Here is a 26,724-nt window from a genome sequence, read left to right on the forward strand (position 1 = left end):
CCACCGCACACAGAATCAATGCACACCAGGCCACTAGGCACTGCACCACTGCCCAAGGCAACCAAGCCCACCACACCACTGCCCACCGCACCACTGCACAATGAATCACCGCATCACTGCCCAACAGCCACTGTACACTGCACACCAAATCACTGCACAAAGGCCACTAGCACTGCACCACTGGCCATCCCCAAACTGCACACTTAGTCACTGCACCACTGCCCACCAGGCCACTGCACCACTCTCCACGGCCCAAGGCACCCAAACCCACTGTTCCACTGCACCACTATCCACCAGCCAGCGCACATTCACCACTGCACCACTGCACCCCCGAATCACTAAATATCATGCCACTGCACACTGAATCACTACACAAAGGCCACTAGCGCTGCACCACTGCCCACCCCGAAACTGCACACTGAGTCACTGCACCACTGCCCACCAGGCCACTGCACCACTCTCCACATCCCCAAGCCCACTGCACCACTGCACACTGAATAATGTACACCAGGCCACTAGGCACTGCACCACTCCCCACCAGGCCACTGCACCACTGCACCACTCCCCACTGCACACTGAATCACTTCACCACTGCAGAATGAATAACTGCACACAAGGCCACTGGGCACTGCCCACTGTGCCACTCTCCCCCTGTATACTGCCCAACTGGCCACTTTCCACCGCACAACTGCCCACCCGGCCACCGACCACTGCACACTGCATGACTGCTTCACTGCACATTGCAGGACAGATGACTAGGCCACTGCATCACTGCACACCAAATAATTGCACAAAGACCACTAGCACTGCACCACTGCCCACCAGGGCAATGCCTACTGCACCACTCTCCACCCGTATACTGCCTACCTGGCCACCTACCACTGACCACTGCAGCACTGCCTCACTGCACATTGCAGCACAGATGACCAATCCACTGCACACTGCAGCACTGCACATGGAATAACTGCACACAAGGCCACGGCCCACTGCACCAGTGCCCATGAGGGAACTGCTCACCGCAAAACTGCCCATGGCACCATTGCACAATGCCCCACTGCACACTGCCTCACTCTCCACCTGTATCCTGCCCACCTGGCCACCTATCACTGCGCCACTGCCCACCCGGCCACCTACCACTGCACCACTGCACACTGTGCCACTGCCCAAGGCACCCAAGCCCACCACAGCACTGCACACTGAATCACTGCACGCCAGGCCACTAGGCACTGCACCACTACCCACTAGGGCAATGCCCACCAGGCCACTGCACTGCTGCTCACCCATCCACGTACCACTTCACCACTGCCCAAAGTACCCCAGCCCACCTTCACCACTGCCCACTGCACCACTAAACACCGAATCACTGCACCAGTGCCCACCAGTTGCTGCACCACTGCACACCAAATAACTGCGCAAAGGCCACTAGCACTGCACCACTGTCCACCCCGAAACTGCACCCTGAATCAATGCACCACTGGCCACCAGCCACGGCACCAGTCTTCATAGCCCCCAAGCCCACCACACCACTGCACACTGAATCAGCGCACCACTGCCCAAGGGGCCCAAGCCAACCACACCACTGCACACTGCACCACTGCACACTGAGTCACTGCACCACTGCACTGCACGACTGCTCAGCTAATCACTGCACACCATGCCACTGCACACTGAATAATTGCACAAAGGCCACTCGCACCGCACCACGCCCACCCTGAAACTACACACTGAATCACTGCACCACTGCCCACCAGCCACGGCCCCCAAGCCCACCCCACCACTTCACACTGCACCACTGCCAAGCAGGGCACTGCACACTGAATTACTGCACCACTGCCCACCATCCACTGCACACTGAACAACTGAACCACTGTACACCCTGCCACTGCACACCAAATCATTGCACAAAGGCCACTAGCACTGCACCACTGCCAACCAGGGTGCTGACCACTGCACCACTCTCCACCTGTATACTGCCCACCCGGCCACTTACCACTGCCTCACTGCCTCACTGCAGCACAGAAGACCAGTCCACTGCACACTGCAGAACTGCACACAAGTACACTGCACCTCTGCCCAAGCCACCCAAGCCCACCGTACCACTGCCCACCAGCCACTGCACACGGCACCACTACTCACCAGGCACTGCCCACTGCAGCTCTGCTCCAGGCACCCAAACCCACCACGCCACTGCCACCGCATGACTGCACAATGAATCACGGCACCACTACCCACCAGGCACCCAAGCCCACCGCGCCACTGCCCGCCGCATGACTGCACAATGAATCACTGCACCACTGCCCAATACCCTCTGTACACTGCACCAGTGCACACTGCACACCAAACCACTGCACAAAGGCCACTAGCACTGCACCACTGCCCACCCTGAAACTGCACAGAGTCACTGCATCACTGTCCACCAGGCCACGGCACCACTGCATCTCTGCACATTGCAGCACAGAAGACCAGTCCACTATACACTGAATAACTGCACACAAGTCCACTGCACCACTGCCCAAGGCATCTAAGCCCACTGCACCACTGCACACCAAATCTTTGCACCACTTCCCACAAGCCAGTGCACACTACCACTGCACCCCGAATCACTGCACATCATGCCACTGCACACAAAATCACTGCAAAAAGGTCACTAGGACTGCAACACTGCCACCCCCAAACTACACACTGAGTCACTGCAGCACTGCCCAAGGCACCCAAGCCCACTGCCCACCACACAACTGCACACTGAATCACTGCACCACTGCTGAACAGCCACTGTACACTGCACCAGCGCACCACTGCACGCAGAATCACTGCACAAAGGCCACTAGCACTGCACCACTGCCCACGCTGAAGCTGCACACTGAGTCACTGCACCACTGCCCGCCAGGCCACTGCACCACTGCCCAGGGCACCCAAGGCCACCACACCACTGCCCAACCCATCACTGCACCTGAGTCACTGCAACACTGCCCAACATCCACTGTACACTGCAGCAGTGCGCTACTGCACATCAATAATTGCACAAAGGACGCCATCACTGCACCACTGCCTAACACACCACTGAACACTGATTCACTGCACCACTCCCCACCAGCCACGGCACCACTGCTCAAGGCACCCAAGCCAACCGTACCACTCCACACTGAATAACTGCACACCAGGCCACTAGGCACTGCACCATTGCCCACCAGCCACTGCACAACTGTCCATGGCCCCCAAGCCCACCCCACCACAGCACACTGCAACACTACCCACCATTCCACTGCATGACTGACCAACATACCCAAGCCCAGCACACCACTGCACACTGAATAACTACCACCAGGTCACTAGGCACTGCAGCACTGCCCACCAGAGCACTGCCCATTGCACCACTCTCCACCTGTATACTGCCAACCAGGCCACTGCAGCACTGCCCAGCAGGCCACTGCACCACTGCATGACTGACCACAGAACCACTGCCCACTGCACCACTGCACATGAGGCCTCTATCCACAGCACGACCACACCACTGGCCAGTGTACCACTGCACACTGCATCACTGTCCACCAGGCCACTGCCCACTGCACCATACCCACCGCACAACTACCCACCGCACCACTGCCCACCATGCCTCACTGCCCACTTCACCACTATCCATAAGGCCACTGCACCACTGCCCACCAGACCACTGCACAACTGCACCATTGCACCACTACCCACTGAACCACTGTACACTGAACCACTGTACACTGAATCACTGCATACCAGGCCACTAGCCACTGCACCACTACCCACCCAGCCACTGCCCACCAGGCCACTGCACCACCACCTAAGGCACCCAAGCACACCACACCATTGCCCACTGCACCACTGCCCGCCTGGGTACTGCTCACCCAACCAATGCCCACCCCGCAACTTCCCACTGCACTGCCAACCGCACCACTGCACTGAACCACTGCCCACCTGGCCATTGCCCTGCCAACTACTCCCCACTGCACCACTGTGCACCAGGCCACTGCCCACTGTACCACCACCCACCTGGCCACTGCCTACGCCTACTCTGCCACTGCCCACTCCACCACTGCCCATTGCACCACCACCCACCAAGCCACCGCCCACTCGGCCACTTCCCAACACACCACTGCACAATGCACCACTGCACCACTATCCACCAGGCCACTGCACCACAGAACCACTGTACACTGAGTCCCTGCACACTGAGTCACTGCACACCAGGCCACTAGCCACTGCACCATGGAACCATTGCCCACCCGGCCACATCCCATTGCACCACTGGCCATGAGTCCACTGCAGCACTGACCACCAGGCCACTGCTGACCCTGCTATGGGCCACTGCACCACTGCCACCAATGCACTGCACACCAGGACACTGCCCACTGCACCACTGCCCACTGCATGACTGCTTCACTGCACATTGCAGCACAGGTGAACAGGCCACTGCACATTGTAGCACTTTCCCCCAGGGCGCTGCCCACCCAACCACTGCACCACTGCCCAAGGCACCCAAGCCCACCGCACTACTGCACACTGAATCACTGCACCACTGCCCACCAGCCACTACACCACTGCACACCAAATCACTATACACCCTGCCACTGCACACCGAATAACTGTACAAAGGTCACTAGCACTGCACCACTGCCCACCCCGAGACTGCAAAATGAATCACTGCCCCACTGCCCACCAGCCACTGCACCACTGTCCATGGCCCCCAAGACCACTGCACCACTGCACACTGAATAACTACACACCAGGCCACTAGACACTGCACCACTTCGCCCCAGGGCACTACCCTCCAGGCACTGCCCCACTGCACGACTGCACACTGAATACCTGCACACCATGCCACTGCACACCGAATAACTGCACAAAGGCCACTAGCACTGCACCATGCCCACCCAGAAACTGCACACTGACTCACTACACCACTGCCCACTAGCCACGGCACCACTGTCCACAGCCCCCAAGCCCACCCCACCACTTCACACTGCACCATTGCCAAGTAGGCCACTGCACACCGAATCACTGCACACCCTGCCACTGCAACCCCAAGTCACTGCACAAAGGCCACTAGCACTGCACCACTGGCCACCCTGAAACTGCACACTGTATCACTAAATCCTGCACCACTGCCCCCTAGCCAGTGCACATTCACCACTGCACACCAAATAACTGCACAAAGGCTGCTAACACTGCACCACTGTCCATGGCCGCCAAGCACACCGCACCACTGCTCACTGAATAACTGCACCCAAGGCCATTAGGCACTACACCACTGCCCACCAGGCTACTGCACCACTGCAGCACTGCCCAAGGCACCCAAGCCCACTGCACCACTGCCCACCACATGACTGCCTGCTGAATCACTGCACCAGTGCACCACTGCACACCGAATCACTGCACAAAGGCCACTAGCACTGCACCACTGGCCACCAGGCCACTGCATGACTGCCCAAGGCACCCAAGCCCACCGCACCACTTCCCAACCCACCACTGCACACTGAATCACTGCAACACTGCTGAACAGCCACTGTACATTGCAGCAGTGTTCTACTGCACACCAATAACTGCACAAAGGCCACTAGCACTGCAACACTGCCCAAAAACCACTGCACAATGAGTCACTGCACCACTGCCCTCCAGTCCACTGCACCACCACCACTGCCCAAGGCACCCAAGCCCACTGTACCACTGCACACTGAATCAGTGGACCACTTCCCATCAGCCACTGCACCACTCTCCATGGCCCCAAAAGCTCTCCGCACCACTGGCCACCAGGCCACTGCACCACTTCACGACTGCCCAAGGCACCCAAGCCCACCACACCACTGCACACTGCACACTGAATCATTGCACCACTGCCCACCAGCCAGTGCACACTAACCCCTGCACCAATGCACCTGAATCACTGCACATCATGCCACTGCACACCAAATCACTGCACATAGGCCACTAGAACTGCAACACTGCCCACCCCAAAACTGCACACTGAATCACTGCACCACTGCCCAACAGGCACTAAACCACTCTCCACAGCCCACAAACCCAACGCACCATTGCACAATGAGTAATGTACATCAGGCCACTAGGCACTGCACCACTGCCCACCAGGCCACTGCAGCACTGCACCACTCCCCACTGCACCAGGCCACTAGGCACTACACCACTGCCCACTAGGCCACTGCATAACTTCCAAGGCACACAAGCCTGCCGTAGCACTGCACACTGTACAATGCGCCACTGCGCTACTGCACTCAGAAAAACTGCACAAAGGCAACTGGCACTGCATCACTGCCCACCCCTAAACTGCACACTGAATCACTGCCCCACTGACCACCAGCCACTGCAGCACTGTCCACGCCCCACAAGCCCACCGCACACAGAATCACTGCACACAAGGCCACTAGGCAGTGCACCACTGCCCACAGGCCAATGCACCACTGCACCACTGCCCAAGGCAACCAAGCCCACCGCACCATTGCACAATAAGTCACTGCATTACTGCCCAACAGCCACTGTACACTGCACCAGTGCACCACTGCACACTGAATCACCGCACAAAGGCCACTAGCACTGTACCACTGTCTATCCCGAAACTGCACACTGGGTCACTGCACCACTGCCCACCACCCACTGCACCACTCTACATGGCCCTCAAGCCCACCGCACCACAGCCCACTGAATCACTGCATCACTGCCCACCACCCACTGCACCACTCTATATGGCCCTCAAGCCCACCACACCACAGCCCACTGAATAACTGTACACCAGGCCACTAGCAATGCACCACTGCCCAACACACCACTGCACACTGAACCACTGCACTGCTGCCCAACACCCTCTGTACACTGCAGCAGTGCACCACTGCACCTAGAATCACTGTATATCATGACACTGTACACCAAATAACTGCACAAAGGCCACTAGCATTACACCACTCCCCACCCCAAAACTGCACACCGAGTCACTGAACCACTGCCCACCACCCACTGCACCACTGCCCAAGGCACTGAAGACCACCACAGCACTGCAAACTGCACCACTGCATGACTGACCACAGAACCACTGCCCACCACACCACCGCACAATGAATCACTGCACATGAGGCCTCTAGCCACTGCACCACTGGCCAGTGCACCACTGCACACTGCATCACTGTCCACCAGGCCACTGCCCACTGCACCACACCCACCCCACAACTACCCACCACACCACTGCCCACTTCACCACTATCCACAAGGCCACTGCACCACTGCCCACCAGGCCACTGCACAACTGCACCATTGCACCACTTCATGCTGCACCACTACCCACTAGTCCACTGCCCACTGAACCACTGTACACTGAATCACTGCATACCAAGCCACTAGCCACTGCACCACTACCCACCAGGCCACTGCACCACTGCCCACCAGGCCACTGCACCACCACCTAAGGCACCCAAGCACACCACACCACTGCCCACTGCACCACTGCCTACCTTCCCACTGCGCCATTGCCCACCTGGGTACTGCTCACCCAACCAGTGCCCACCCCGCAACTTTCCACTGCACTGCCGACCACACCACTGCACACGGAACCACTGCCCACCTGGCCACTGCCCCGCCAGCCACTCCCCACTGCACCACTGTGCACCAGGCCACTTCCCACTGCTTCACCACCCACCTGGCCACTGCCCACCAGGACACTGCCTACCCCCTCCTCTGCCACTGCCCACCAGGACACTGCCCATCAGCCCATGCCAGTCCTTGGCAGGCTGTCTGCTTCGGGCAGGCTCAAGAAGCTCCTGTCAGGGAACCTTGTTTTTTTTTGGGAGAGGTGCTTTCCTGACTGAAACTCACAGGGTCAGCAAGGGTGAGCAAAGAGGGAGCCCTGCAGGAGTAACCCAGGCCAGGGAGGGCAGTTCTCTTTGAAAGGTTGCAGGTTGCATTTGTGCCCCAGGCAGAGTCCTTGTGTGGTGCCTTAGAGAAGAGGAAGGAAAGATCGAGCAGGGGCCCTACATGCTCTCCCCTCCCTCAGGCATCCACCTAGGCCCTCAGGGTGGCGGCAGGGTTGCCACTTCCTTTTCTCTCCAGCCTCGAGCCCGGTTTTAAACAAGGGGGACTTGTAGATGTTCAGAACATCGTGAGGCTGAAAATATGTTCGTGAATAAAACTTCAGTGGTTTCTGTTTGCCGCATTGAGATGCTGAGCGTGAGGGCTAATGCTAAGCAGCTAAGACAGACATTTCCTGCTCATCCTTTCGGTCTTCCTTTCTAGAATTTGCAATTTACATGTCAGCTTGAGTGGATTCCAGCTGAGAAGACAGAGGAGACGGTTATTGGATGATGTGTCACAGGATCAACTCCCTGCCTGTACGGTTAACTTAAAATTATATCAATTTTTTTATGCTCTTAAAAGAACCACTATTTTATTTACTGAAATAAAATACCTTTGTAAAAAGCATGTCTCCGTCTCTGGAATAAGCCAAAGGCTTTCTGTCTCGCACAGACACCCCCCACCCCCGTGTTGTGAGGGGAGGCCGTTCAGCAAGCCCACACCCCTCCCAGCCTCTCTGAGCTCTGGGTGCCAGGTCACAGGGGATGGACCCTGGGCCACAGAAGAGGCCTCTGCTCTAGGGATGGAAGCTCAGCTGTCTGTCCTCCCCAGCCTGCCCCCCTCTGCCCCACTGACCTCCCCAGCCTGCCCCCCTCTGCCCTGCTGGCCGCCCCACACACTGCTCCTCTCTTGCCTGCCTTCTGCTGTGTTTTCATGGTTGGGGTGGAGGGAAGCTGCGCGCTCGCTTGCCCAAAGAGTATTGGCACCTCGGCGGACCCCTGAAGGTCCTTGTGGGGAAGGCTACAGGGTGAGGCCCTCTGGCCACACTGGCTGGGAGGCTGGGAAGAACTCATGCCACCAAGTCCTGTCCTGAAAGAGTAAGAGCTAATGTCCTCCAACTTCTCCCCTGGTTTGCTCTTTGAGATTTGCTGATAAGAGCTGAAGGGGGGCTGAGCCAAGGAGACCCCCAGATTTAAGAGGAGCGCTACTAAGATTTTTAGACTCAGCACCTAACGGGCTGAGACCTCTATTAAAAGATGTGTGTTGTCTCACTTCCCTCGAGATCAGCGTGCATGTGGGATGAGGAACCCGGAACCCTAGCCGTACATCTGGTCGGTGCAATGTGTGATTTGGTCCCTTTGCTGGTGGCCCCATGGAAAATTTGCATGAGTGTACAACCGACCCTTGAACCACATGGGTTTGAATGGGGGGGCTCAGAAGCAGCTTTTATTTTTTCAGTAAATATAGTACAGCGCTGTAAATGCATTTTCCATGATTTTCTTAACATTTTTTCCTCTAGCTTACTTCAGGAATACATTATGCAATACATATGCAAACCATGTGCTAATCAACTATTTACATTAGTTGGTAAGACTTCTGTTTAACAGTAGGCTATTGTTTTGAGGAGGCAAAAGTTAAAACAGGTGGATTTTTTATTACACAGGGGTTTGGCACCTCTAACCTCTGCGTTGCTCAGGGTCCAACTGTATATTAATAGATGTTCAACCCACTGTGGCCCAGATTGGTGGAACTTTGAATTTTAAACGAGGCGTAAAAGGAATTCTAGGGGTGCCTGGGTGCCTAAGTCAGTTGAGTGCCTTCGGCTCTGGTCATGATCCTGGGGTGATCTTGGGGTCCTGGGATCGAGCCCCACATCGGGCTCCCTACTCAGTGGGGAGTCTGCTTCTCCCTCTCCCTCTGTCCCTCCCCCTGTTCATATTCTCTCTGGTTCATTCCCTCTCTCAAATAAATAAATAAAATCTCTAAAAATAAATAGGGGCCCCTGGGTGGCACAGTGGTTGAGCATCTGCTTTGGCTCAGGTCATGATCCCGGGGTCCTGGGATGAAATCTTGCATCAGGCTCCCCACAGGGAGCCTGCTTCTCCCTCTGCTTATGTCTCTGCCTCTCTCTGTGTGTCTCTCATAAATAAATAAGCAAAATCTTAAAAAAATAAGTAAAAATTTAAAAAAGAATTCTATTTTTCTTAAGTTTTACTGTGATTGCTAGATACTCTTAATCACAATTTAGAAAGCAGAGTTCACATAGGACCAAATTCTAAGTACAGAATTGATCTTGACCCAACAAGCTACAAATCCCCAAATAGTCAATGTGGCCTGGGTCTCATGGAACGTGAACAGGTGCCAGAACAGAAGGGTAACGCCCAAGCATTTCTGCACCCTGCCCCTGCCCTACTTCCCTGACTTGCTCAGGTGGAGCCAGAACTGACTCTGGTTCCATGGCCAACCCTCCTGCCTTTGTCAGGAGTGCCCTCTGCAGCCCTGCAGGCGACCCACCCACCCTGGTCTGGGAACTCTGCTTCTTTCTCTCTCTGCAGGTCTAAGGCATCACTGGCTCCCAGCATGCCTGGCGGGATACCAGGCAGCTCACCTGGTACCTCTGGGCACCCTCCCTCCCACGTGCACTCCCTGCTGTGTGCTCATAAATCCGAGGAGGGTGGCTGTTTTCCTGGAGAATCTAAATATGCCTAAGCAGTAGGTGGTCATGTTTATTTTAAACACAGGTGCTTTTCTAGAGGGACTTAAAACTTGGTTTTGGAAATCGTGGAACGTGGGGTCATCTTGGAAAATTTGGTAGAAGATGATGTAAAGATTGGCCCTAACATTGACTGCACCCGTGGGGTTTTTTTTGTTTTGTTTTGTTTTATTTGTTTTTTTGTACACACGAGTTTTTGTTATTGTTTTTCCAGTCCCCATTCTCATATACTGTCTTCTACCACTAGGAGGAGACGATTAACACCACTTGGAGTTACTGATGCTCCCACTCCATACACTTGACGTCAGTAGATTTATAGTTTGAATTTAAAGAATCGGTTGGTTGGATGCAGGCATGCATGAGCGAATGTCGGTGGATAGATTGGGAAAGCCCACAACCGGGACACCCCCGCCCCATGGAGAGCTAGCACCTCTCTGGACCATAATTGTGAGCAAATCCATAAGGAGACCACCTCCACCACCACCACCACCAGCACCACCCCATAGCTGAGAGATGTTTCAGAGAGCATAAACCGAAATCTGTGTCCTCTACCCACAGGGAAGCCCCACGATCCCTTACACAGATCCTCTTTAATCTCTAATTAGACACGTCCTAACACCTTTTCATTGGTTTCAAGCTTACCATGTATTGAAGTACCTTAGAGCAAGAGAAGTGGTCTTGCCCAAGCAGGTGGGTCCTGAGAACTCACCGTACGATCGCCCCCGCCCCACACCGGGAACACCACACAAGAGGACGTTATGTTCACAACAATGACCTTAGTCATCGTAGAGCCTAAGGAAAGGCTCTACTGTGTTCAAGTCCTCTGCTTCACGAGGCCGAGACACCTGTAATGTATTTCAGGAACCGAATAGTTCCAACAAAAAAATCCCGGGTGCTTTAGAAAGAGGTCACCTCTCCCCAGACAGTGTCCAAATCATCATCTCTAGGGAAACGCAGCCGTCTAAATGACTCACTCCCGACGAATTCCAGATGCCTGGGCCTCGACAGCAGAGTGTCTCCCCTGACTTGATTACACGGATGCTGCTTGACATCACTGTCCCGTGCAGGTCGCCTGTGTGTCAGAGGGAAGTCGGGGGATGATAGTCCGCAGCGAAAGGAGAACTGAGGATGGGTTCTCCCCTGTGAGCACACACGAGAGAGACAGTTTAAAATGCACATTCCTGGGCCAGACTCCAGGACCCCCCCACCCCCGCTTCAGAACATGTGGGAGAGACCGGGAATCTGTGCTGTGAACAGCCTCAGAGGGTCCCAATGAGGTGGTCCTTGGACCTTCTTTTGAGCTTTATATATTTTTTTTATTGAAGATTGGTTGATTGACTTGAGAGAGAGAGAGAGAGAGAGAACAAGCAGTGGGGAGGGGGAGAGAGGGAGAAGCAGACCCCCTGCTGGGCAGGGAGCTCGATATGGGGCTTGATCCCAGGACCCTGAGATCATGACCGGAGCCGAAGGCAGACGCTTCACTGACTGAGCCACCCAGGCGCCCCTTCTTTTGAGCTTTAAACAGAGGGAGATGAGCCCCAGGAAGCTGAGTCTGGGAAAGCACATCCAGGGTGGGAGGATGACAATCAGGAGACAGGGGGGTGGCATGACTCCTCTCTCGGCTCTTACTCCCCCACGTGCTTTATTTCTGTTACCTCCACCGGCTGTCATTATCCCTTGCTCAAAATAAGGAAACTGAGGCACGCAGGTGCATCGCCCCGTCTAAGGCCCCCAGGTGGCAGGAGGCAGAGACAGAGGTTAGGCTCCATAGATCAGCCCTGGGGCCCATACCCTTCGCTCCTGTGGATGGAAAGGGGGTGTGGGCACGAGTCCTGGTTCGGAGTGGCTGGGGGCCGGGGTTCAGGGGGCAGCGTGAGCGGCATGATGGGGGCAGAAGCCGGGCTGCGGTGAGCTGCGGGGCTGGGAGGGGTAGAAATGGTGCCACTTGCATTATTATTTCAAGTGTGTGCGTGTGTGTGCGTGTGGGGGAGGTGGTGTCTACAAAGCCAGGGCAGAAACGTCACTGAACCAAGTGCTGGTTAAGAATAACCGGCAAGTTTTCAAATCATGTGTTGAGTATTTTCCTTGTGCTTCCCAGTGTTTGGGACACTCGCTGATGTATGGATTCTTTTTTTCCAATTCACTTTGTCCCATTGGCTCAGATTTGTTGTGTTTTTTGTTTTGTTTTTGTTTGTTTGTTTGTTTTTGTTTTTTTTCCATTGGCTCAAATTTGGAGGTACTTTCCCAGAAAACACGGCTGCTAACTGGAACACTGTAGAAGAAGTGTCCTGTGAGGCCAGCTCCCCAGCAGGCCACAACCTCCCGAGGTTGGGGGGGGAGACCCCGGGAGCCCAGGGGAGGGCAGGACGGAAGGGGAGGTTTCTCTGGTGGGAGGAAGCAGGAGCATGATCAAGGCTGCAGGGGGGCAAGGGGACGGATGGGGGCATCTGGGGACCAGGCACTGAGGCTCCTGGAAGCCCCGCTGCTGGCCTTGGTTTCCCCTCTGGTTTGGCACAAGGCCTTCTGTTCCCAATGTGGGGGGGCTGCGGGGGCAGCGGGGACCCAGTGTGGTGACCAGAGTCCCCAGGGGCCAAGCTCCGCAATCCCCTCTTCCTCGCCTTCTCCGCTCAGGTGGACGCACCTTCCTCCCTGTGCCCCTGAACCTCGGTGGCGTCTCCCCGCTTCGGGGTGCCTGGGTGTCAGCAGCTCGGCCGAGCTGGGAGGGAGCCCAGCTGTCGGGTGCCAGAGTAGCTGATCCAGGGAGCGAGCCCAAGATGGAAGGGTTCAGCCTTTAAGTGCTTTCTCGGAGGTTCCGAGGGAGCACAAGCAAGAGTCTCAGCCCGAGGAAGGGTCAGCTGGCCCTGCCCCGTGTCCCCTCAGGATCCCCCATCAGGGGTCAGTGGGGTCCACACCGACCAGCAGCCGCTGGGCTCCCTGAAGGGAAGGTGCTAGCAGTTTTAGGGAGCCTAGGCCGCAGGGAGAGAGGCGGGGAGGAAGGTTCAGGAGCGGAGAAGGACTGGGGACTGGGTCAGAGCGGGGCAGTGTCCCCAAGCCTTCCCCATGAGGACATCTCAGTAGAGCAGCCTGAAGGCCTGGCCCAGGAGCCCAGGAACGAAGGCGCCAGGCTGGGGGTGAGGATGGGTGACCCGTCAGAGGCCCCGGGGCCCGGCTGTCACCACGTCCAGTGTGGGGGGGCGGCTTCCCCTGTGGGCCCTGGAAGGCCACACGCCCTCAGTGGGACAAGTGATACCCCACAGCTTAGACGGGGAAGGGCGTCTTCCCGCCCCGCAGGAAGCCCGGCCTGGCTGTCCTCCCCCTTCCTGGCCCTGCCTCACGCCCGTCCTTCCTGCCATTCTGCTCCCCTTCCTCCCAACACACGCACCTCCGTCACACAGCCACGTGTCGCACGCACGCACGCTCCCACACACCTCACACGACATGCACGCCTCTGCCACACAGCTCACGCACTCACATTTCACACATAAACTCACAACTCTCACATGGGCTCACACACACCACTCTCTCTCACAGTCTTACACACTCACAAGGCGTCTCACACCCCCCCACGCATCTCTCTCACACACGACTCTCACATGCACAAAATTCTCCTATGGTCACACCCTCACAGCTCACCCACATACTCACAGCCCGCCCACAGTCACACACACAACTGTTGCACGACATATACTCATGGTCACACACGCATCTCACGCACACGCCTCTCTCAGACACAATCTCACGCATGTATGCACAACTCGCACATGGTCACACTCATTTCTCACACATACACTCACACACTCACTCTCACCGCCCCCCCCACCCTGAGTGTGAGGGGGTTAGATCCTACACACTTGTTCGAGCTCCCGCGTGCCTTGGCCTTTTCTCCCTGTGATGAGACCCCCACGCTGTCTCAGGTCCCCGCCGTGTCTTCTATAGCTCTGTCCCACATTCCCAGCACCTCACTCCCTGGCCTCGGAGCCCCCACCACCCAAACCTCTAACATCTCACTGACTGAGAGATACTCCCACCACCAGACTCTGACTGCCTCGAGGGCCAGAGCTTGTTTTCACTGGGACCCCTTTTCCCACCACACATAGCAGGTGCTGGAATGTTGATGAGTGGATGACTGTAACACCAAAAGGAAGGGGAGCAGGGAATGTGGCCAAGACTGCCAGTTGCCTACCTCAGTATTCCTTCTCTTCTCCTAGTAGCAGAACCCTGATTTTAGCTGCCCGCAGTGCCTCCCCAAATAAAAGACTGCATTTCCCAGTTTTCCTTGCAACTAAGTCTTGCCAATGAGCTTTAAGTGGAAGTGTTATGCGGGACTTCCAGGAAGGCCCCTTAAAAAAGGGAACTGATGAACTCTTCTTCCTCCCTTTCTCCTTCTTTGCTGCCCAAAATGCTAATGCAATGGCCTGTTCAGCAGCCATTTGGGACTGTGAGGATGGAACCAGGTTAGGACAGTGGAGTAAACAAGATAGGGATCTGGATTCCTGAGGCTCATGGATCCAACATATCAGCCTTCAACTAGCACCTTGGCACTTCTTAATTTTTGGCGGTGGAGGTGGGGTACCTTCTTATCTCTGTGGTTAGGTGTCCACTACTCACAACCTGACCTAATCCTAACCAACCCATGAAGCCTGCTAGAGACAGGTGATCCTTGATAAGAGGACGTGGATTCTTGTTCTGACCCTCCCATCACTACAGGGGTGCATGGCCCTAGGTTAGTCAGTTACTGCCTGGACTTGTCTTCATTTATAAATGACCTTAATGATCACTGGTCTGCCTATGTACAGGATGATCATCTAAACTGAATGAGGTCAAGTGTGTAAAAACGGTTTGTATGTAGAAAACAATCACAAATGGAAGGAGCATGTACCGCCTGGGTAGGCAACTGAGCCCCGATTGGGCAGGTGCGGCTCCATCAGCCCAGCTGAGCTTGGACCTTCCTTGGGTAAACAAAACAGGATCCACTGGACATCCAGCTGCATTTTCCTGTTTTATGTTTGGGCTCATTTTAGGACAGCCCATTCCAACACACCACCTCTTTGGGAGTCACCGTGCCATGGAGAGGGGGTGGGGATGTTGTTGGTGAAGGTGAGGTCCAGAGAGGATGGGATGACTCATCAACTAACCTCAGAAGGACAGCGGCGCCACCAACATCATGAAACCTCTTCCAGAGGACTTGTCCACAGACGCAGGATTGCTGTGCCTTGTTACCTACTGTTAGGTTTCATGTAAGCACCGCACATGGTTGCTCTTGAGGAGTCCTGGCTATGCTCACCACCCTCCCTGTCCACCCTACCAGATGAAACTTCTTATTATCATTAGCTGCCTGACCTGTCACAGATGGTCTTAAAAGAAATGCCAGAGAACAAAGTTCCTTTGATCAAAGTGTCTTAAGATTTGTCTACTCTCATCATGTCGTGGTGATAAAAAGCAGCAAGAATTTCCCTCAGAGAGAGAAAAGGAGATGAGGTCAGTGACATCAGGTCTGCTTGCGGGCACACTAGCTGGCCCTTCAGCCTGGATTAGAATACTAGGAGCTTCTTGGAGAACCCAGGCAACACCCTTTTTGAACTTGGCCACAGCAACTTCTTGCAAGATACATCCATGAAGGCAAGGGAGACAAAAGCAAAAATGAATTATTGGGACTTCATCAAGATAAGAAGCTTCTGCACAGCAAAAGAAACAGTCAACAAACCTAAAAGACACCCTACAGAATGGGAGAAGAGATTTGCAAATGACCTATCAGATAAAGGGCCAGTATCCAAGATCTATAAAGAACTTATTAAATTCAAAAGCAAAGAAACAAATAATCCAATCATGAAATGGGCAAAAGACATGAACAGAAATTTCACCAAAGAAGACCACACATGGCCAACAAGCACATGAGAAAATGCTCCGCATCACTGGCCATCAGGGAAATACAAATCAAAACCACAATGAGATCCCACCTCACACCAGTGAGAATGGGGAAAATTAACAAGGCAGGAAACCACAGATGTTGGAGAGGATGCGGAGGAAGGGGAACCCTCTTACACTGTTGGTGGGAATGTGAACTGGTGCAGCCACTCTGGAAAACTGTGTGGAGGTTCCTCGAAGAGTTAAAAATAGATCTGCCCTACGACCCAGCAATTGCACTGCTGGGGATTTACCCCAAAGATACAGATGCAATGAAATGCCGGGACACCTGCACCCCGATGTTTCTAGCAGCAATGGCCACAATAGCCCAACTGTGGAAGGAGCCTCGGTGTCCATTGAAAGATGAATGGATAAAGAAGATGTGGTCTATGTATACAATGGAATATTCCTCAGCCATTAGAAACGACAAATACCCACCATTTGCTTCAACGTGGATGGAACTGGAGGGTATTATGCTGAGTGAAGTAAGTCAGTCGGAGAAGGACAAACATTATATGGTCTCATTCATTTGGGGAATATAAATAATAGTGAAAGGGAATAGAAGGGAAGGGAGAAGAAATGGGTAGGAAATATCAGAAAGGGAGACAGAACATGAAGACTCCTAACTCTGGGAAACGAACTAGGGGTGGTGGAAGGGGAGGTGGGCAGGGGTTGGGGGTGACTGGGTGACGGGCACTGAGGGGGGCACTTGGCGGGATGAGCACTGGGTGCTATGCTTTATGTTGGAAAATTGAACTCCAATAAAAAAAAAATTAAAAAACTAAAGGTGAGATTAGATCCCAGGAAAAAAAAAAAGAATAATAGGAGCTTCAACATGCAGGGCACTCAGGAGGTGCCAGTCACGGTGTAGGGGCATGGCTTGTGCTGGGTGTTTTAAAGTCCTCAACCCTAGTTTACCAATGAGTTAACCGAGCCTCAGGGAAGTGAAGTAACTTGTCTAAAGCCTCATAGTTAATAAGCTAGAAACTTAAGATTCCAGTGAGGTCTACCCACTTCCCAAAGCCCAGTGTACTTTCCATTACTTCCTGCTGGAAGTTTCCATGCTTAGTATTAAGCAGCGTTTAATTATGCATACAGTATTATGTAACTAAATCACACGTTAAAGGAGGTCCTTTTGATCTCCCTTGTATTGACGTCTTTCCCCTCCTCGCCTTCCTAATGAGTAAACAAGGTCCCAAGGGAATAGGACCCTCAACTTGACTTTTTGGATCATTTTGGTTTTCAAAAAAAAAAAAAAAATAGCTCTTCTTGGTTTATCTTATTTGTCTGAGACCCTTAAAGCCCTTCCATTTCTTTCCCCCTCATTGCAAAATAATGTCCTTGCAAGGTATCCTGCTTCTTGCTCAATTTTGTGTTGAAATATCTTTTTGTTGTGCTGTCCACTTGGAGGCGGGCGCCTTGTCAGCTGTCAGAGGTGAGCCTTTTGCCACGTGAAGTGTGGGAGAGAAAAACAAAACGCTGGGCTCCAGTAACAAAGCCAAGCATGGTGCTTAGGTACGTGGGTGTTAGAGTCTGACTGGCTTGCGTGACCTCAAAACATCTCGGCTTCCTCACCTGTAATGCCTGAGCCTCCATGGGGGGGAGGTTATGGGATTAAATGAACTGCCCTATAGTAGAGAAGCAGCATGAATAATGCTTGTTTGTGTGAACACTGGGTTTGAACCTTAGCTCCTCCACATTGGAGTGAGTTACATGATCTCCCCACGCCTCAGTTTACCCCATCTAAAACACAGAACAGTGGCTCCTCCATCACAGTCTGTTGGAAGGACTAAATGAGTTAAGGAGGTATAGCTGTGAGTGCTTATTACTACGTAGATCTTGGGTAGATGTGTCATAAGCGTGATATAGGGGCCAAGCACACTCATACCCTCAAACCCAGGCTAGTTACCCTGGGGCCTGCACGGTGCCAGTGTCCTGAAGTCACCAAGGAGGTTTAAGTCCTATTACCTGCTCTCAAGGAACCTAAATTCTAAAACATAGGTGAAACAGGCAGCAAAAAAGATTCACAGAAGCGTACCACACAGTAAGAGCTGTTTCACCAGGTTAATCCCAGTGGAGAACGCTGTATTTCAGTTGACAGAAGACTTTCTAGCATCTACAGTCAGCTGAATAATGGTCCCCAAAGATATCCAGCTCCTAATCCCTGGAACCTGTGAAACGTTACCTTACGTAGAGAAAGAATCCCTGCAGATGGGATTAAGTTAATGATTTTGAGAGGATCCTGGATTACCCAGATGGGACCTGAGTGGCACCACGAGTGTCTTTACAAGAGGGAGGCAGAGGGAAATTAGGAGAAAGTAATGAGGCTACAGAAGCAGGGATTGGACCAGTGTGGCCACAAGCCAAGGAATGCCAGCAGCCACCAGAAGCCAGAAGAGCGAGGGATGATTGATTCTCAGAGCCTCGGGAGGGAGTGCGGCCCTGCCCACACCTCGATTTCAGCTGAGTGGAGCGGATTTCAGACTTCTGGCTTCCAGAACTGGGAGACAGTAAGGGTCTGTCGTTTAGGGCCACCACGTTTGTGGGAATCTGTTACAGCAGCCACGGGAGACAAGATAGCTGGCTGGCTGTGACGTGAGGTGTGTAACAACTGCGGTTGCCGGGTTCTGGGGGGTTGGTGGTTGCAGTTGCAACTGGTTCATTCCCCGGATAAAACTCACGACAACAAAACGATGCAGATACGTCCACCACTTGACTGCTGAAAATCACTGAACATCTCTATTCATCGGACCACATAGTTCTAAAAAAATCCAGGGAGGCTCTGGAGGAAAACAGGACAGGAAGACAAGCAAATCATCTGAGGCTTTCTGCAACTGGCTATCAGGAACCTGGCCTCACAATCTTATCTATGGGCAATTCTGTTAGGAGTTAGGCAGAAATTTTCATGAGTTGTTTTTGACACCCTCTGGAATAGTTATGTCTGTTGTAAAATTACTGCCTCAACATATATCAGTGGGAGTGACATTTCTGATATGTTTAATTGGAGGCAGGTCTTTTTCTATAAAAGTTAAAAAAAATACCACCCACAAATCCTTACAGCCCACATTGGCAGCAGCTTTAAACCTGAGTTAGGTGTGCTGTGCCGGCCACAGGTGTCTTGGCTCTTGGGGCCCCAAGATGCAACTCCATGGCAAAGTCTAACGAACTCCTGGTAGGATTCGAGGTGTTGGGCTGAAAGATTGGATAAATGGGCTCCACAGACCCCGCTCACTTCACCTGTTCACCCACCAAGTCCCAGGTGAATCAATCAACTACTACAGCTCTCCAGCTGCCTTATTGGGACCACAAACTTGCCTTGGAGCATCTGGATGGGATTTCACCTCGGATGTCTCTCATTCAACTTTGACACTGTTTTCTCCAAGCAATGGGAAGCAAAGAGCCTGCTCAGCCGCTGTCTGGACCACTTATCTTGCTCATGGCAAACTGGCTCCCTGTGGATTATTTTGGTTGGCTAAAACTAGTTGGCACGCCATTTCCAACTCTTTGGTGACTACACACTTGGCTCTTTTTCTTTCTGACCTAAATTTTGATGACACAACCTTTAGCTCTGCTCACCCCTGCTCACCATCGAACTCCTTTGGGCTGGACTAGTTGTCATCCTCCCATTAGCATAGCTCTCAAGGTGGCCTCAACAAGATGGGAGTCGAGATCCTAATTTACCAACAGGCTTTAATGGAACCCTCAGTAAACTTACAGCATTTTTCCAGCACTTTGCCAGCAGCCTTAGAAACCTTGGTCCTCACAGCATCCCCATGAGGCCGCTGTTGGAGTATCTTTGGGTCCAGAGTCGAGCCCAGCAGAGTTGGTAAAGACTATGCCCATAGCATGGTCCCAACTGCTTGTTAGAGGAGTCACCCTTAAGAAAATTTGCCAAGATAGTAGTTTTCCCATCTACGTACTTTGTTGGTTAGTATTTTCCATTTGCTTGAGTTTATCCTTCCAATCCCCTTGCTAATTAAATCGCTGAGAAGTATATACTGGTAAGAATAGACATTGTCAATGTACTGCAAGCAAAACTCCTTTCTGTTATTGATGATAAACCATTTCAGAGAAGACCAGGCTGAGTCTAGAGGGTTTAGGTAATTGTAAGGGGAAGGCAAAGAGAGTAGTTCATGGCCACAGGACTTGGCTACCTCAGGGCAACACACAATGCTCATTAAGCTAATGACTGATGGGACACGGACCTGGGCCTCCAGCTCTGTGTCTTCTTTTGGCTTCATCTTGTCCTGCTGCCTTCTCTCTTTGACCACAATGGCACACTTGCCATAGGCCTTCTTCACCACATCGCAAAACTCAAAGAAGAGGCTCTCTTCCCGTTTGATGCATAACTCATCTCTTAGGAACATCCGATACTTCCAAGGCACCCATCCTTGACTACTACTAGCATGCACAATACACCAAGTTGGAGCGTGCATGAAGTACCCATCACTAAGATCTTCTTCTCCAGTTATAAGACTTTCAGCAATATCAGTTTCTCCAAAATATATGGTCTTAAATCCATCATATTGCAGTGATCTCAGGCTTTTCAAATATTGGAGACATTGCTTCCTCCTGATGCTATCAAATGGATTTCTGCTAATGATGTTTCTTAAAAGAGGACTTGTAAAGTGAGGCATGGTGTCTCCTCAAGTGATTTTAAAAGCCTGCATGTCTCCATCTGTGCAGATCTGGCAAGAGTGGCATGATGACCTCACAAAGGGCTTTCTTACAGCTAGGTCTGTCACATAGATACACTTTGAATTTCAAAGCACCATGAAACGCATACTCAGTATAATTTTTTTTCTGGCTTATGTGAATGGGAAATGCTAACCATAAAAAAAAAAAATGTTTCTTTGACATCGCTTCTGCCACGGTTTGGGACAGAGATTGGCAATTGTATTAGTTTGCTAGGGCTGCCAAAACAAAACACTGCAGACTGGGTGGCTTAAACAACAAATTTATTTTCTCATGCTTTTGGATGCTGGAAGTCCAAGATCAAAGTTTTGGCAGGTGTGGCTTCTTCTTCTGAGGTCTCTCTCCTGGGCTTGTCGATGGTCACTTTCTTGCTGTGGCCTCATATGGCCTTTCTTCTATGTGCATGCATGTCTCTGGCCTAATCTCTTCTTATTCACTAGCCCTGTTGGATTAGAGCCCACCATATGATTTCATTTTACTTTAATCACCTCTTTAAAGGCCCTTTTTCCAAATAGAGCCACATTCTGAGGTACTGGGGTGGGGGTTAGGGCTTCAACATATAATTTGGGTGAGGGGGACACAATCCTACCCACAACAGCAATCTTTTAACAGTGAAGAGCCAAATTTATGACCCCTCTCCTTTTGGTTCAGGAAGATCAAGAGGAATATTTACATCCATTCATCCATTCCAAATATATTTACTGAGCACCTACTAAGCACTAGGCATTGTGCCAGGCACCAGTGGTACAGCCATGACATGTGCAGTGAGACCTGCACAGGTGTGTGGTTTAAGTCTGCATATGCATGGAGTTCACAGGTGTCAGAGGAAGGTATGGCAAATAGTATAAAAAGTCAGCCTGCATGCTTGGGGTGGTGGTTGTGGGAGGGACTGCAGCCACCAAATTCCCAAATTCCTGGGAAATGCCAGGACTTAGGAAAGTCCAAGCATATGTCAGGCCACAGTGATGGGTGTGAATGTGGCCCCACTGGGCTGTGTAGGGAAGTAGGGTACATATGAGCACTGGAGTTGTGGGCAGAGCTCTGGTACCAGATAAACCTAAGGGTCAAATCCCAGCTCCACCTCAGTAGCCTCAACTTCTCTCTCTGTAAAATGGGGAGAATACCTATGGCAAAGTATTCAGGCAAGGACCTACGAGGTAGTAAACAGTATTCACTGGCACAGAGCTTAATACGTGGCTGCTGTTATTATTGAGACAGATGGGCTGGAAAGATAGACCCTAAGAGACCTTGGCAGGGACCAATGAAAAAACAAAAAGTCTTGAAGGGAGCGGCAAAGGATGAGAAAAGAAAGGAAAAGTTAAAAAAGAAAAATCAAGACTGAGGACCAAATTTGAAATGAAATAAGTTGTCCACCCCATGGCAAAAATGGAAAGTGTTCCCTTCCTATTTCCTTCCCTAACTCATTCATTTCCTTCCTTCCTTCCTTCCTTCCTTCCTTCCTTCCTTCCTTCCTTCCTTCCTTCCTTCCTTCCTCCCTTCCTTTCTTCCTCGCTTTTTCTCCTCAACTTCATCAATAAATCTTGAATGCTTCCAGTTCCAGGCTGTGTAAATCTTGGAAACACTAGAGTTCCTTGAAGTCTCCCCAAGGAAAGCACCATCTTGTGGGAGAGAAGAGTCAACAATGAGTCTCAGGAAAAGGAGATGGGCCTTGACAGGGAAGGGAAGCTCTAGAAATGGGGCCCCACGGGAGGGACGTCTTCCAAGGAGGCGATGGAGCAGGCCAAGTGTGGAAACCCAGGGATGGGGTGGCTGTGGTGAAGAGCTTGTATTTCAGGTGAAATTAATCTTCAAGGGGCTCCTGACACATGGGAAATGTCACAGAATTGCTGAGGAAGGGGTGAGCTACACAGAGCCCAGAGAATGTGCAGCCGATGGTGGTTGTAGAGGGAACTGTAGTCACCAAATTCAAAGATTTCTCCATTGAGGGGAATGGTTGGGCTGAAGAGAGACACAAAGTTGTGAATGCAAAGCAGGGGAGGGGAAGAGGGACCAATGGCTATTTAGGAGGCACACCCTTTGTTTACATCTTGTCAGTGCACTTCCTGCTTGCTGAGTAGTCTGTTAATTAAATCTTTACCCCTACCTGGGAGGTGAGAGAACTTCCTTATATTTCAGGAAGTGGGAAGCTCTGGAGGGCTGGGAAGGGGGTGGGCAATGGGGAAGGGGAAGATCTATTAACTGTCAGAATTGAAATTTAAAAATTGTTGGAGCACCTGGGTAGCTCGGTTGAAGGTCTGGCTCTTGATCTCAGCTCAGATCTTGATCTCAGGGTTGTGAGTTCAAGCCCCACTTTGGGCTCTATATTGGGCGTGGAGCCTACTTAAAAAAATAAATGTCCTCATTACCTTTTAAGTTATAAACACAATGCATAGGTGTTGTAGATAATTTCCAGTCTTATGGAAGTCATTTGTTCTTACTGCATCCCTACCTGTTTCACTCACCAGAGGGAATGCTGTTGGAATCATTTGGTGTCATCCAGATGCTATTCTACTTGGATTTAGGAGGATAGATACATATCCATGATGTTTGATTATTTATTTATTTATTTATTTAAATTTATTTTTTATTGGTGTTCAATTTGCCAACATATAGAATAACACCCAGTGCTCATCCCATCAAGTACCTCTCTCAGTGCCCGCCACCCAGTCACTCCAACCGCCGCCCACCTCCCTTTCTACCACCCCTTGTTCGTTTCCCAGAGTTAGGAGTCTCTCATGTTCTGTCTCCCTTTCTGATATTTCCCATTCATTTTTTCTCCTTTCCCTTTTACTCTCTTTCACTATTTTTAATATGTTTGATTTTTTAAAAAATTCACTACACTATTCTGTGACTTGCTTTTGTAAATTTCACAATAAATCACGGACACCTTTCCATGTCATTAACACTGGAAAGCCTCATTCTTTTTAATAGTCAATGTACTCCATTGTTTGGATGTGACCCACACTATTTAACAGATGTCCTATTTTTGTAGTTATTTAGATGGTTTCAGGGCTTTTGCTGTTTCAAATAATGCTATGCTGAGTATCTCCTCCTAATAAAGGTATAATGTAGATAGACACATCCATATATGGCAGGGGAAAGGAGGGGTCAAAAGCCGTGCGTAGTTTAAATGTTGGAAGATATTGCCAAATCATCCACTGAAAAGTTTATACCAACTTGTACTTCTTGGATTGTTACCACCACTTGATGTTTGTGATCTTTAATCTTTGCCAATCTGATAGGCAAAAATGGTACTTCACTGTTTTAACATCATTAATTATAAGTAAATCTGGCAGTAGGATTTGAAAATAATGTCAAGAGGAATTAGATATAAAAGGCACAAATTTAGATGCCCTTGGGGGTTCTTTTTAGAGAGAGCATAGGGGCCATGGGTTTGGAGGAAGCCAGCCAGAAGAGGAGTCATGGAACCCTGAGAGGCTGGGCTCAGGTGGGCTCCCCATGGGCTGCCCACCAGGCCTTGGAGGTGACTGGGGGGGATTCTAGAGTCATAGTGGTCAACAGAGGGATGCAATGCCATGCCATAGCAGCCCTTGCAGAGACTCCTTCTGGATGCCACCATCAGTAGCCTAGAAGGAGAAGGAGACCTCTCCAGCCTCTGGCCTGGCAGCCAAGAGGAACTACCACACACAGTCAGAGAAACTCAGAGAACCTTTCATTTTTCCTCCTTCCCTTGATTCTGCATCTCCTCTGCTTCTCCTTCTTGGCTGTAGGTTCCACTGGGAGCACCCAAGGGCCTGGGAGAGAGAACTTGGCAACTCAAGAGTCAGCTCCCACTTTGGAGATCTTGGAGGGTGATGGAAGCACCACCAGGCGGCAGTCTGGACCTGTGTCCATGATGACTTCTAAGCAGCACCATAATCCCCTCCCAGGAATGGAGGTAGAAACTTGCCAGCCCTAGAAGCACCCCGAAGCATCCCCATGCCCCTTCCCAATCACAGCCTCCTCCCTCAGTCCTACGAGTACCTACCCTCTGCTTTTCTAGAAAATTCTTCTGTTCTTCTTTCTTCTCTAGTGCCTGGGTAACTGATATTCTAAGGTAGAACACTATAGTGTATTTAATTTGTTTAAATTAATTTTATATAATTGGAAAATCAAGTTTGTTTGATTCAAAGACAAAACAGTGATGGAAGGAAATGTTTGGAAACCGGTTGTACCAAAAAAAAACCAAAACCAAAAATCAAAAACTAAAACAGTTGCCCTGCATAAGAAGAGATATGTGTGTATGTGTGCTAGTTTGACTCTTATCCCATAAGCACAGGAAACGTTATGTTTATTTACTTAATCAATGACACTGGACTGAGGCATTGTTGGGGCTCCTGACCCTACTCCCAAGGCCAGAGGACCAGCCGGGCACTGAGGTCACCCTTCCACGCTGCCTGCTCACTAGAGGCACCCCAGGAGGGGCTCAGATCCAATTCTTGTGGTTCCATCAACTGGGTACAGGTGTCTTGCTAGGGCTGAGAACCTCTAGGCAACCTCTAGGTGTGCCCCAAAGCTACTGCCTGGGAGGCCCAGTCACATTTAGGGGGACCAAGAACGAGGAAGTTGAAGACCCCTAGAACCCCAACCTAAGAGCCTCTGTCCAAAGCTGGGCTTGAGGATAGCTTTGTCCCATTCTCTCTCACCCACTTCACCATCCATGGCCCTGTCCTCTCCCTTTCCCTCCCTCCACAGGACCAGTAGCTCAGTGTCACCACACACAGGGAGAGAGTCTGCCCTTGGGTTTTTGGCCTGGCACCATGCACCTCCTGAGGCCCAGAGCCTGGCCCCCCCTCCTGTAGGCAGAGCAGGAAGGAAAAAGTCCTGAGAATGAAGCCACCTTTACAACTCACAAATGAGCCTGCCCCTCTGTCTGTGTGAGTCAGACTTGTAACGTCCTCCCCAAACTTGCTATCAGGGAAAAAACTCCCAGTGAAATGTGTCTGTCACGTGAGGTGGCAAGACCCCTGCTGGGTCGGCGACTGGGGGTAACGGTCATGTTTGGGATCACCCAGTGTTGGGAATGGCCCGGGCCCCCTACACAAAGCACCTTGGTAAACCCTCTCTGCAGCCCATGGAGTTGGAAGGATTACTGCTCCATTTTCAGGACAAGTTGTTTAGGAAGAGAAGGTAAAGGGGCCCCCCTTCTCCTTGCCTTGCCAACCAAGAGAAGAATCCTCAGTTGCCTCTTTTTCTACAAAATGTTTTTTATAGATTTTATTCATTTATTTGAGAGAGAGCACAAGCAGGTGGAGAGGCGGGCAGAGGGAAAGGGAGAAGCAGGCTCCCCACTGAGGAGGCTGCCTGATGTCAGGCTCAATCCCAGGACCTTGAGATCATGAGGGGCCCCTCTACAAACAAACAAACAAACAAACAACAAACAAACAAACAAACAAACGGGAGAGGAGGGGGGAAAATAAAAAATAAAAAACAAAACAAAACAAAACAAAGACCCCTGATGTACTTTTGGGAGTTAGCTAGTTAGTTAGGAGAGTTGACAGGGAGGGACCACAGGGGCTTCTCATAGTCCTTGACCCTCTCTGGACCTTCTTTTCCTCATCGGTAAAATGAGACACCTGGACCAGGCAAAG

At 51.6% G+C, this 26,724-nt stretch overlaps 2 protein-coding genes across 9 annotated transcripts in view; one reads left to right on the forward strand and one right to left on the reverse strand.

Annotated features, from left to right (window-relative positions):
* Positions 1-25,393, forward strand: part of SMIM11 (small integral membrane protein 11) — a 37,433-nt gene extending 12,040 nt beyond the window's left edge. For 6 of the 7 annotated variants that reach the window (XM_035709299.2, XM_025449812.3, XM_025449808.3 and 3 more), the window contains one exon: positions 8,263-8,445. Coding sequence is in view for 1 of the 7 variants with exons in the window: in XM_025449807.3 (XP_025305592.1) it covers positions 24,865-25,052 (188 nt within the window). In the remaining 6 variants the exon portion in view is untranslated. Of the gene's footprint in view, positions 1-8,262; positions 8,446-24,864 lie in introns of those variants that run through there. The other variant, XM_025449807.3, reaches the window with a different exon arrangement.
* C31H21orf140 (chromosome 31 C21orf140 homolog) lies at positions 18,484-21,139 on the reverse strand. Of its 2 annotated transcripts, none has more exons than XM_025449804.2 (2): positions 20,154-21,139; positions 18,484-19,220 (listed from the first exon to the last, which is right to left on the reverse strand). In XM_025449804.2, exon 1 carries the CDS (start codon positions 21,073-21,075, stop codon positions 20,317-20,319), a length of 759 nt encoding a protein of 252 aa, XP_025305589.1. In that variant the 5' UTR covers positions 21,076-21,139; the 3' UTR covers positions 18,484-19,220; positions 20,154-20,316. The 2 variants fall into 2 exon arrangements, with proteins under 2 accessions (XP_025305589.1, XP_025305591.1); XM_025449806.3 differs by lacking the exon at positions 18,484-19,220 and adding an exon at positions 19,759-19,890.
* Positions 25,394-26,724: the final 1,331 nt, after the last annotated feature.

The sequence above is a fragment of the Canis lupus genome, chromosome 31 (assembly GCF_003254725.2).
Source record: "Canis lupus dingo isolate Sandy chromosome 31, ASM325472v2, whole genome shotgun sequence".
Taxonomy (NCBI): Eukaryota; Metazoa; Chordata; class Mammalia; order Carnivora; family Canidae; genus Canis; species Canis lupus.

What these genes read in the sequence shown, in the direction of transcription:
- C31H21orf140 (XM_025449804.2), bottom strand. Translation starts at nt 21,075, where the DNA reads ATGCCTCACTTTACAAGTCCTCTTTTAAGAAACATCATTAGCAGAAAT.